Source organism: Nycticebus coucang, chromosome 1 (assembly GCF_027406575.1).
Source record: "Nycticebus coucang isolate mNycCou1 chromosome 1, mNycCou1.pri, whole genome shotgun sequence".
Classification (NCBI taxonomy): Eukaryota; Metazoa; Chordata; class Mammalia; order Primates; family Lorisidae; genus Nycticebus; species Nycticebus coucang.
The window spans coordinates 2,097,149-2,109,611 of NC_069780.1; the positions used below are offsets into that span (position 1 = coordinate 2,097,149).

Genomic DNA, 12,463 nt, shown 5'->3' on the forward strand with positions numbered 1-12,463 from the left:
CTGTTCAGATCCTTTGCTCAATTTTTTAACAGGATTATTTGATTTTTTCCTTTTGAGTTGTTAGACCTCCTTATATATTTTAATTATTTATCTCTTTCCAAATGGGTAGTTTGCAAATATTTTCTCCGATTCTGTGGATTTTCTCTGCACTTTGTTTATTATTTCCTTACTTGGGTAGAAGCTTTTTAGGTTGATGTGATCCAATTTTTCTGATTTTTCTTTGGTTGCCTGTGCTTTGGTGCTTTGGAGATATTATTCAAGAAGTCCTCCATCTATGTTTTAATGTATAAGATGGAAGTACAGAATGCTTGGCTTGAATGGCATGGAACTGTAATTAAATGTGAACATGTCATTAAATGAAGGCTAGGTCCAGCACTTAATATAAGCTCTGCTTCCTTGAAAAGGTAATCCTATCTTAGTGTTACATGCCCAGTGCCTGCACACTTGACTAGCATGTGAGATAGAAATAAATAAACCGAAAGTACTTTATTTTCCTTAGTAACCTGCTGATTTTTCCCTGATTATAAATAAGCATATGTATACACAGGTTCTAACATTATTCCAGTTTGCCCTCCTCCTATTGTAAAAAAATTTTTTGAGATAGGGTCTTGCTGTGTTGCCCAGCCTGGTCTCAAACCACCTCAGGCTCCCAAAATGCTGGGATTAGAGGCTACCCTCCTTCTAAGAATACAAAAACATCAGTTTATCTACAGAATCTGGTTCTGAGCATTTTTTTCTTTGAGTTTGATCTCAAATTAGAGTGAACCAATTATGAGGTTTTAATAATACTTGAGGAGAGGCTTGGCTCCTGTAGCTCAGCCGCTAGGGTGCCAGCCACATACACCAGGGCTGGCGGGTTCTAACACTGCCCAGGTGTGCCAAAAAACAATGACAACTACAACAACAACAAAAAACAGCCAGAAGTTGTGGCGGGCACCTATAGTCCCAGCTACTTGGGAGGCTGAGGCAACAGAATCGCTTAAGCCCAAGAGTTAGAGGTTGCTGTGAGCTGTGATGCAGTGGCACTCTACCGAGGGTGACATAGTGAGACTCTGTCTCCAAAAAAAAAAAAAAAAGTAATTATAGTATTTGAGGAGGATTTTTGTCTTTGAGTTTTCAAAAATTAGGTAAATCAGGCCAGGTGCATTGGCTCAAGGCTGTAATCCTAGCACTCTGGGAAGCCAAAGCAGGAGGATCACTTGAGGTCACCAGCCTGAACAGGAGTGAGACCAGGTCTCTACAAAAATTAGAAAAACTAGCTAGGCATGGTGGCGGGCACCTCTTGTCCCAGCTACTGGGTGGGAGGCTGAGGCAGGAGGATCCCTTGAGCTCGAGTCTGAGGTGTTTCTGAGCTATGATGACTCCACGGCACTCTATGCATGGTGACAGAGTGAGATCCTGTCTCAAAAAAAAAAAAAAAAGTAGGTAAATTAAGGTGTTCCTCAGATGAGAAGCCATATATGAGAATAAATAGTCTTTGGTTATATTTGTTGAAGTTATATGTTCCTCCTTAAATAGAAAAACGCTTTCAATTTTCTAAAACATTTTGAAAGGAAATTCTTATCATTCATCTCTGTTATTTATGTAGCTCGGAGAGCAAATGCCTTCCCTTTTGCTAGCAAGGTATAAATGCCTCTGATAATGCAGGCGTATGAGTGTTTTGGTTAGTTTAGGAAAAAATATGATACTGTGTGTTTAGTACATTCCAGGATGGGGGATCTTTTAATTATAATATGATTTTATCTTCTGCTTAGAAATATATTTCATGTTTTATGCAGAAACTTGGTAAATACAGCAATATCAGAAAGGGAGGGAAATTGCCATTCATTGGGAAGGATTTTACTTTTTTTTTGAGAATCTCAAGCTGTCACCCTGGGTAGAGTGCTATGGCGACATAGCTCACAGCAACCTCCAACTTTGGCTCGAGCAATCCCTTTGCCTCGGTTTTTTTCTTTTTTACTAGAGACGCGGTCTTCCCTTTTGCTCACACTGGCCTCAAACTGTTGAGCTCAGGCAGCCCCTGGGCCAGCCCACCTGCCTGGGCCTCCCAGAGTGCTGGGGTTATGTGCGCGCGCCACTGCGCCTAACTTAATGATTTTTTTCTTGCAATTCTGCCTAGCCTAAAAAAAAAAAAAGTCAAGTTCTTAGAGAAGGATATTATAAATGCCTGAGAGTAAGATACTTAAACTGAATATCCACCTTAGCTTTTCTTAAAACATCACCTTTAGCATAGTAAAGAATTTTAATAGCTGTGTAGATAAAGATAAAAGATAAAGGTGAATTATGTTCTAGTCAAATTAACCTAACTGCCTCAGTTGCCACCTTTGCTGTGGAGTACCATCCAGAATTACTACCTTCCTGCTATCACCCTGCGCGTCCCCAGGTGAGAGGACTAAGGGGCCGCGAGCAGTCAGCTCTCGGCCAGGTCTGAAGGCGGAGTGCAGCGCGGGGTGGGGGGCGTGGGAGGGGCGGGGCCGAGCGCTGTGAGGTTGTGTGGGGCTGGTGCCGAGGGCCTTGGTGGGCCGCGCGAGGTGGGGGGGCGGGGCCGAGGGCCGTGCGGGGGGAGGGCCGAGGCCGAGCGCTGTGGAGGGGCGGGGCTGGTGCCGAGGGCCTGTGCTGGGCCGCGCGGGGGGCGGGGCCGAGCGCTGTGAGAGGGGCGGGGCTGGTGCCGAGGGCCTGTGGTGGGGGGTGCGGGGTCGAGGGCCGTGCTGGGAGCCGTGCGTGCGTGGACCGGCCTCTCTGTCCTCCCGCAGCGCCCGTGGAGCACCCTGGGAGCGGCGGCTGGTGGAGCCGCGGTCACGTGCGCCGGCCCCGCCCACCGTCAGCCATCTTGGTCACCACCCTGCCCGCCGCGGCCCGCCCAGCGAGCCCTCGGCATCAGGGGTGGTCCAAGCGCATCCTGGAAGTGCTATCTGCGGTTCAGGATTTTTTTTTTTTTTTTGTATGCTAAATTGAAAATATAGGTTTATTTTTCGTTCATTTTTTGAGGGATTTTTTTGCTGCACAAAGAAGGTTTTTCCACGTATTCATGCTGAGGCCGGTGTTTAAAGCAGGAAAGGGAGCATCGGCCCAGCAGGATTCAAAGCCTATAGTTCAGCTGAGGAAAAAGCGTAAGGAAGGGAAGATAAAAGGCGAGGAAACTGGGAGGAAACTAAAGTCGTCTTATTTGATATGTGGTAGGACCCGTTTATAGGAAGATCGTGCGATCTTGAGCAGCTGGTTCTTAAACTGTAAGAACCTTGGTGGTGGTATTTTAACCATCCCACGCCTTTTCCTGAAAGCTTTGTTTCGGAGCTTTGGTCTGGGGGTTTGTGAGGAGTCCTCTCTATTTTTGCGAGGTGTGTGTGTGTGAGAGAGAGATCCCGGCTGAGTCATCATGTCTGCCCTGACGCCGCCGACTGACATGCCCACCCCCACCACCGACAAGATCACACAGGCTGCCATGGAGACCATCTACTTGTGCAAGTTCCGGGTGTCCATGGACGGGGAGTGGCTCTGCCTGCGAGAGCTGGATGACATCTCGCTCACCCCCGACCCGGAGCCTACCCATGAAGGTACGGTGGGCCCTGCCCGGCCCGCAGCCCACCGTCACGGGGAGGAGGGCGCGGGGAGGAGCCGGAGGACCTCTGCGTCTGTTAGCAGTCCTGGAAACCTTGCGCCCCTGCCTCCCACCCACAGCTCCCTCTCTTGCTTACTAGGAAAAAAAGTATTTTTCCTGTTCCCTCGGGCGTCCTTTCAAACAGGCTGATGCTTGTTTAGACTTGTCTTTGAATCTCTAAAAAGAATGGTTGAGGTCACTTACCGCATCTGATCCTAATAGATAATGGAAAAGCTTTTAATTTTGTTCATATATGAAAATCTAATTTTGTTCATATATGAAAATCTTACAGAAATCATCGTGATTCTTAACAAAATAAGATAGGATAACATGACTATAATGATAGGATTATACATGAAAAATACAAGAAGGGTATCCTATCATCAGGATATAAAGTTAAACTGACTTTGACATCTAGGAAGTATTTGACAAAATACTTATTTTTCTAAATAATGTGGATTATTGGGTTAGATGAGAAAGTAGTTTTAGGGGCAGCGATTATTTCACTGACTATGGACTCTTTTAAAAAGCATGATTCCTCGCAAAGATTAAACATGATTATTATGGCATTCCTTTTAGATTATTACCATAGGAAAGTAATACTGAAATCTCTTGGCCATTTTCTTTTTATAAATTATTTGTGGTAGCTATTATGACTTATTTGAAATAGCAACAAAGACTTTTGTTTTTAATATGGGGACTCCTTAGCTAGTGATTATTCTCTCCCTTCAAACTAATGAAGACAAAAATGCTTGGATGTCAGGAGAAATTCTTCATAATAAGCAAATGCCTGATAATTAGGCATATCTACAGGACAGAGGACCGTGAAGTAAATTGCACATACCAGAAGAGTTTAGGAAAAGTGGTTTCTTGCCCTTGACCTTGTGTTACAATCTTGTCATGACTCAGATTTCACCCAGTGTGTTTGATAAGGATCTTATCTTCCCAGTCAGATATAGCCTTGTGAAAGTTTTAGAGGTAGTGGCTAACAGCACAGAACACAAAGGTGGGTGTGATGGTGAAGTAGTTTTTAAGAATGATGGCGAAGTAGTGTTTAAGACTGTCTTTACTGGATAGTTTCCTTTGGCGCTAAGTTAAAAAATGTACAAGAGAGTTAAAAGACATCAGCTGAAATTCTGTACAATCCCAGTACTGTTTTTTAAAACACTCTCTAAAGCTGTAAAAGTCTTCAGGGAAGAAAAATACAGTTTTAGAAAGGCTCAAGAAATCTTTTAGCAACTGCATGTGCAGATTTATCATTTGTATGTCTTGCTTGAACAATATAAATTTCCCAGCCATTTTGAAGTCACTGTCTCAAAAATAATTTTTAACTGTTTTAGTACTTAGAGTATATATTTGTTTTTTGACCAAGATACCTAAGGGAATCGAAAGTGAGCTCTTTGGTAAGCATTTATAGCAGTGCTGCTTGAGTTTTTCATGGAGAAATCTGTAGCAGCACATTTCTTATTAATATGAAAAAATGTTAAGAAATGCTGTCTAGGGTATAAACTGTAAGCTTAATTCTTTGATTAAGGAAATCAGACAAATAAGAAGTTTCCAAAACCTTTGATCAACTATAGAGGATTTGTAGGAAAACAGAGACATGCCAACAGCAAATTTTGGAAATTTGCCTTAAATTGGGCAAAAGAAACAATTATTTCAAATTATTAGGAATGAAAATAGTGAAAGAACAGCCTCATGAAAGTATGGTCTAGTAAAGCATGGTAGTGGTGTATAGAAGTTTTATTTCCTTATTCCACTGGCTAATTATGGATCAAATTCTGGTCTAAACAGCCATTTGGTCCCAGGAAATGTCTGCTTTAATGTTAATACCAGTGACAATTCCTAGATTTAATTTAGCTACAATCATTTAAGTGGTGGTCAGTGATTATATCAATCTCACCTTGTCTACACAGTGGAGCTCGTGGTGCCTGGAGACACAGGAGTTCAGACTACTTTGCAGGCTGGTTCATGGAGGGACAAATACTGCACTGTAGCCTCTGAATCCACAAAAGGGGCAAAAAGCATAACGTACTCTGCTAAAATGATGACACACTGACCGTGTATGGCCTCAACAGTAGAAGCTTCCCAAGTTTTGTTTTCTGAAAACAGTTCCTACCGGTCACTGGACCATCCACAGTGTAGACCTGGGTCTGTAGTCTCTGCTTACCTTAACTCCTAAATATGTGGGAATAAAAAACGTTCACTTCATTATCTCACTGCTTATTAGTGGTCAGATAGGAGATCACCCTCTCTGAAACTAGGAGCAAATATACAACTTTGATTACAAATCAGATTTCCTCTAATCAATCCAAGAGCCTAGGAGAGGGTTCATGGGACTTGGGGTGATTAATAGACAGACAAGGGGCAGGGCATGACTTATAGTACATACAGTAAGTTGGTAAGACAGGGAACAGCAAATGGGAGGACACTTGGCTTGTGGTTAGTATAGCAGCGTGCAGGGCTGGAGAGAGAAGCAGGGGCTGGACTGTGGGACTCTTCCTCTTACTGCTAAGCCTGGACTTGATTCTTCAGTGAAAAGCTCCTTGTGCTCAAGGAATGGGAATAACATGAAGATATTTATTCTGGGATGATTACTCTGCACTTGATCTTAGCCAAAAGGCCGAGAAGCCATGGGGATGATTACTCTGGCTGCTAGCAGTGGGTGGGTAGATTGGAAGATTATAAGCTCTCCAGGGCCCCCTAATTGAGACTGTTAATATGGACCAGGTAAGAGATGACAGTTCGAAACAAGTATATGCATGTAACTCCAGGATCAGGAAAATAAGTTTGTTTTTTCAGAAGTTCCTAAATAAATGTTGTGTGCATGTACGCATGTGCACACACAAGAAGGGCAAGGACAGTGAATAAAAAGGCAAGGAACAGTCACTGGGGAAGCAGAAAGTACCTGATGGGAAGGGATAGTCACTGTGGAAGCAGAAGGTTCTGATGGACAGTTACTATGGAATCAGAAGGTACCGATGGGAAGGGACAGTCACTGTGGAAGCAGAACAACTGATGGCAGGGACAGTCACCGGGGAAGCAAAAGGTATTGATGGAAGGACAGTCACCGGGGAAGGAGAAGGTACTGATGGAAGGACAGTCACTGGGGAAGCAGAAGGTACTGATGGAAGGACAGTCACTGGGAAAGGAGAAGGTATGATGTCTAAGGAGGTGGAATGGCTAGAGGACAAGGCTCAGGCAATGCTATGCTAAATCCCGATTTTCTGGCTTTAGGTCCTAGTTCCCTTCACCAGGAAGTAATGCAGAAAGAAGAGAAAGTTTGCGTCCCAGATGCTAATAGATTATGACTAACCAAAGGAACACTGTCACTCCTTCAGTATAGTCTTCCAAAGAAGCATAAATTTGGTTACACTTTTCCAGATGATAGAAGCTTTATGATGTACCCCAACTTCCAGTGAGTTCGAGTTCTCACACTTTGGGAGGGGGATGAGGAAAGGCATGAGATGGATATGGACATTCAGAGATTTGAGGGTGTGGCTCACTTTCCTTTTGTCCTGTCAACATTAAAAGAGCAGCCTTGTACATAAAAAATTCATCTTGAGGGCGGCGCCTGTGGCTCAGTTGGTGGGGCGCCGGCCCCATATGCCGAGGGTGGCAGGTTCAAGCCCAGCCCCGGCTGAACTGCAACCAAAAAATAGCTGGGCGTTGTGGCGGGCGCCTGTGGTCCCAGCTGCTTGAGAGGCTGAGGCAGGAGAATCGCTTGAGCCCAGGAGTTGGAGGTTGTTGTGAGCTGTGTGATGCCATGGCACTCTGCCGGGGGTGATAAGGTGAGACTCTGTCTCTTAAAAAAAAAAAATTCATCTTGAATTTTTCTGATTTTGAAAAACATGTATCACCATTGAAATGAATTCTCAGAGGTATTTTGACAGCACAGTGGAATTTCAAAATAAAGGACCTTTTAAGGTCCATGAAATATTTAGAAGACATGTGCCCTTTTCCTCAATAATAGAAGCCAGATACCTCAGACCTTTAAGCACTTTTGTAGGAATTTCAGAAATGGTGCCACTACTGAGAGGAATCGATACATATTTAAGGGTTTTTGTCTTAAATCGTGTGCTCATTGCATCTGAATTCCATGGAGTAGCATTCTCTAACAAGTATGTGCAGACAATTCCAGGATCAGGAAAATAATTTTTTTCAGAAAGTTGTCAATGAATGTGTGTACCTATACAAGTGCACACCCATGAAAGGCAAAGTATAGTATTATACTTAAATATTTTCAGATACGTAACAGTGACAAACTCAACTGTAGTTGTGATTCATTTTATAGTAAGTTTACTCTATAGGGAGTTTAGCTAAATAACAATTTGCATGTTGACGGAAATCTTTGACACGTTAAAGAGATTAAAGAATTAAGTCCTGAGCCTTCCACGTGTTGTCTCACGGGTGATTACGGGTGCCCCTTGATTTCAGATAGGGTTATGTTCCAATAAACCCAGCCTGAGTTGCAGTATCCCAAATTGAAAAAACATTTAATGGACCTACCCTAGAGCACATCACAGGATCACAGGTTAGCCCCACCCATTAGCCTACGGGCGGGTGATTTCGTCTGGTAATGTGTTAGGTGCCCTTGTTCATCCTTGTGACCATGTGGCTCACTGTCACTGCAGCCTTGTTAGAGCATGGATGGCAAATAAGTTAAAAAGCTCAATTTAAGGCTGGGCACGGTGGCTCACACTTGTAATCTTGACACTCTGGGAGGCCAAGGCAGGTGGATTGCTTGAGCTCAAGAGCTCCAGACCAGCCTGAGCCAGAGCATGACCCAGTCTTTAAAAATAGCCAGGTGTGGTGGTGGGCTCCTATAGTCTGAGTTACTTGGGAGCTTGAAGTAAGAGGATTGCTTGAGCTGCTGTGAGTGTAGTTTGAGGTTGCTGTGCGCTGTGGTGCCAAGGCACTCTACCAAGGGCAACTAAGTGAGACTCTGTCTCAAATTTAAAAATAAATTTAAAATTTGGCGCCTGTAGCACAGTGGTTACGGCACCAGCCACATACACTGAGGCTGGTGGGTTTGAATCCCACCTAGGCCAGCTAAACAAGGATGACAATTGCATCAAAAAAATAGCCAGGCGTTGTGGCGGGTGCCTGTAGTCCCAGCTATTTGGGAAGCTGAGGCAAGAGAATCGCTTAAGCCCAAGAGTTGGAGGTTGCTGTGAGCTGTGACGCTATGCACTCTACTGAGGGAGACATAGTAAGACTCTGTCTCAAAGAAAAACGCTCAATTTAAAATCTTTTTTGTGTTCATATTAAAGTAGGTCGAAGTTGATTTTTTTTTTTGAGACAGAGTCTCACTTTGTTGCCCTCAGTAGAGTGTCTCGGCATCACAGGTCACAGCAACCTAAAACTCTTGGGATTAAGCGATTCTCTTTCCTCAGTTTCCCAGATAGCTAGGCCCACGCCACAATGCCTGGTTTGTTTATTTTTTTAAGAGACAAGGTCTTGAACTCCTGAGCTCAGTCTACTTTCCTCACTCTCTCAGAGTGCTAGGATTACAGGCGTGAGCCACCATGCCTGGCCTGAAGTTGATTTTTTTTTTTTTTTTTTTTTGCAGTTTTTGGCTGGGGCTAGGTTTGAACTCTCCACCTCCGGTATATGGGCCTGCGCTCTACACCTTTGAGCCACAGGTGCCGCCCTGAAGTTGATTTTTTTAAATAAGTTTTTTTTCTGATTATACAAGGATATTCAATGTGGAGAATTAGAAATTTCTAAGTAAGATTTTGTTACAAAAATTCGAAATGATTGTAAAGAAATCTGGATACTGAGTCTATTTAGACTTAGTGGGCCGTTCATTAGCATGTGGAAAACTTTATTGCTCTCCCTATGGGTATATCTGAGAACAACAAAGGAGTTATTACAGTAACGAGGTTGACTGGGCTACTGTGAGGGTCACTACTTCAGAGATAATGGGGGATTTTGTGTCTTGGGTCTGGATGCAGTCCCCTGTCCCACTGTTCATTAGTCCTGTGACCTCATGTAATTTACTTAATCACTTCATGCCTGAGTTTTCCTCTTCTCTTAATTCTGGATATTAGTCGTAACTACTTATTACTTGGTAAGTGAGGAGACTTAAATGAAATAATTAATGTAAAGCATTCTATATGGCAGCAGTTAGTTACTCATGAAGCAGTAATTGGAGCCACAGCAATTTAAGCCACACTTTCGAATATATCACCATTTTAATTTGTATTTCTACTTTTATATTAACGTTAGGGAGCAATTTAAATTAGTTGTTTATTAGACAGACTAAAGGTGAACCTTACTTACACTGAAATTTTAGTATTGTTCTTTCCTAGATCTCTATAAACAAGAAAATAATTGATTAAAAATTATCAAATTATCAGTTATCAAGAACTATGTGCTTTTCTATTAACCTTTTAGGGTAGGGAATCTGGCATTGAGAGGTGATACACAGATGATCTCTATAATATAAAATATGTCATTGGGTCACAAAAGCAACTATAAATGTTGACATTACTTTTTTAACTTCTTTCTTAAAAACAGGTAATAAGAAACAGACTATAAAGAAATTGTGTTGTCAGATTGATGTACTGAGAAAAGAACCTTCCAGCTCTAGTTTTTAGGCTCAGAGCTACTGTGGAGAAGTGCAGGTGACAAAGTTCACACGTGCTGTCACTACATAGCTCTGCAGTTTTCTCTGGGAGCTACGTTTGTTTTGGTGTCCGTTTGCAGCATCTAGCATTTATACTGTGATATGTAAGGAGAAGTTTGTGTGAGATACCTGGGAACAGAGTAACAGTGGTACACTGCAGGCAGTGAGTGTGTTCTGGTCTATTAATTGGTTGTAATTATTGATTGGGTACCTTGATGCAAAGTCCAGAACTAGGGGCTAGGAAATTGTCCGCCCTTGCTCTTGGTGAGTTGCTGGGTAAGGTGAAAAGATGAAAAACTAAAATGCCAGAGGCTGCTGCAAAACATGTATGAACTACCTAGTTGCCAAAGGACAATCCTGTTGGAAACTGGAACATGGAATTCAAAGCCAGATGGTACATAGCATGACCACGTTTCCTGAGGGACAGTACGGGTGCAGGTGTGGGGTCAGGTTTTTCTACTGAGTGTGGAATGCTCTTGCTAATGCAGGCTTCCTCACTAATGATCGAACCCCCATCCTACCTGGGACCTGCATATATTTTAATGAAAAAAGTATATGACTCAGTGGGCATTTTAGCAGAGGAAACTGAATGGCTGTTTCCCAGGAGACCTCATAGCATGAATTCACTGCAGTCTAGTTCAGGGGCTTTTAAACCTGGGGCTCATGATCCCAAGAATTGTATGTAAAATTTTTTATCTTTGTATTTTTTTCTGGGAGAAAAATGTCTAGTGTCCATTTGAACAAAAGAAAAAAGGGAATACTTAAAACATGAAGTTTTTATCATTATAAGATCAGATCAGCCCGTCAGCCAACAGTTTATTGTCCCAATTTAATGGCGCAGTGAACAAGCCCGGTCCACTATATTTTCTGAGCTTATTCACAAGTGTGGGTGCTCTCAAGATCCCTCTAGAAAGTAAAGTGGCCATAATTGTAGTACAGTGGTTTGTAGTACATCTACAGTGGGAAGTCCAGTGCCTTACAGGATGAGCAAACATCTTATCCTGGGGCTCCAGGTTTCTACTGAAGTAATGTTTACACCAAGGCCTAAAAGATGTTCAGGAGTTATCTGGGCTTAAGCTGAAGGTTGAGTGGAAGGAGAGGGGAGGAACTGCACTTGCAGAGATCCAAATGCCAGAAGTAGATTTTCAAAATGTGTTTTCAGCCTCTTTACAAATTTCCTTTCCAGTAAATGATCAGAAGTTTGGTGTCTTTTTTTTTTTTTTTTGCAGTTTTTGGCTGGGGCCGTGTTTTTGAACCCTCCACCTCCGGTATATGGGGCCAGCGCCCTTCTCCTTTGAGCCACAGGCACCACCCAATCAGAAGTAGTTTTATAGCCTTGTTCCACAAGGGACAAAATATTAGGGGTAGTGATAAAGTAGCATATTTTTCTCTTCTGGTTATGTACTTTGTTAATTTTTTAAAATTAAAAATTGTAATGGTTAATGGTGAATAAGTTCATTATGTACGTACATTTACGTCTATAGTTTAATAAAATAAACATGTCAAGTATATGATAACATGAATTTTTTTTTTTAATTTTTTGTAGAGACAGAGGTTCACTTTATTGGCCATGGTAGAGTGCCGTGGCGTCACAACAGCTCACAGCAACCTCCAACTCCTGGGCTTAGGCGATTCCCTTGCCTCAGCCTCCCCAGTAGCTGGGACTGTAGGTACCTGCCACAACGCCCAGCTATTTTTTTTTTGTTGCAGTTTGGCCAGGGCCAGGTTTGAACCCACCACACTTGGTATATGGGGCTGGTGCCCTGTCCACTGAGCCACAGGTGCCACCGATAACATGAATTTTAATAGTTTTCTTATGTAAGACTTAATAACCATTTCTCCAATTGGTAGAAAAATGAAACAACTATTCTTAATATTGAATACCATAAATATGCAAATTTCTGATTAGACTCTTCATTAATTTATGTATGACCCTTCCCTGATCGTTTCATTGTTTGTGTTTGTTTATTTATTTGTTTGTTTTGGGACAGAGGCTCATTCTCTGCCAGGCAGCCTCAAACTTCTGGGCTCAAGTGATCTTCGTGCCTCAGCCTTCTGAGTACCTGAGGCTGTGGTTGCCTGCCACGACACCCAGCTAATTTTTCTATTTTTAGTAGAGATGGGGTCTTGCTCTTGCTGGCACTTGTCTTATACTCCTGAGCTCTAGCGATCTTCCTGCCGTAGCCTCCCAGAGTGCTGGGGCTACAGGGTGAGCCACCAAGCCCAGCCTTATC

The 12,463-nt window shown here is 42.8% G+C and overlaps 1 protein-coding gene across 14 annotated transcripts in view; it reads left to right on the forward strand.

Moving 5' to 3' along the window:
- RUFY3 (RUN and FYVE domain containing 3) overlaps positions 1–12,463 on the forward strand; it is a 93,981-nt gene that overhangs the window by 15,385 nt on the left and 66,133 nt on the right. For 2 of the 14 annotated variants that reach the window (XM_053607379.1, XM_053555514.1), the window contains exon 1: positions 2,724–3,554. The exons of 10 other annotated variants lie outside the window; for them this stretch is intronic. In XM_053607379.1, coding sequence (XP_053463354.1) covers positions 3,377–3,554 — 178 coding nt within the window. In that variant the 5' untranslated portion in view covers positions 2,724–3,376. Of the gene's footprint in view, positions 1–2,720; positions 3,555–12,463 lie in introns of those variants that run through there. 2 more of the 14 variants (XM_053554701.1, XM_053605917.1) reach the window with 2 other exon arrangements.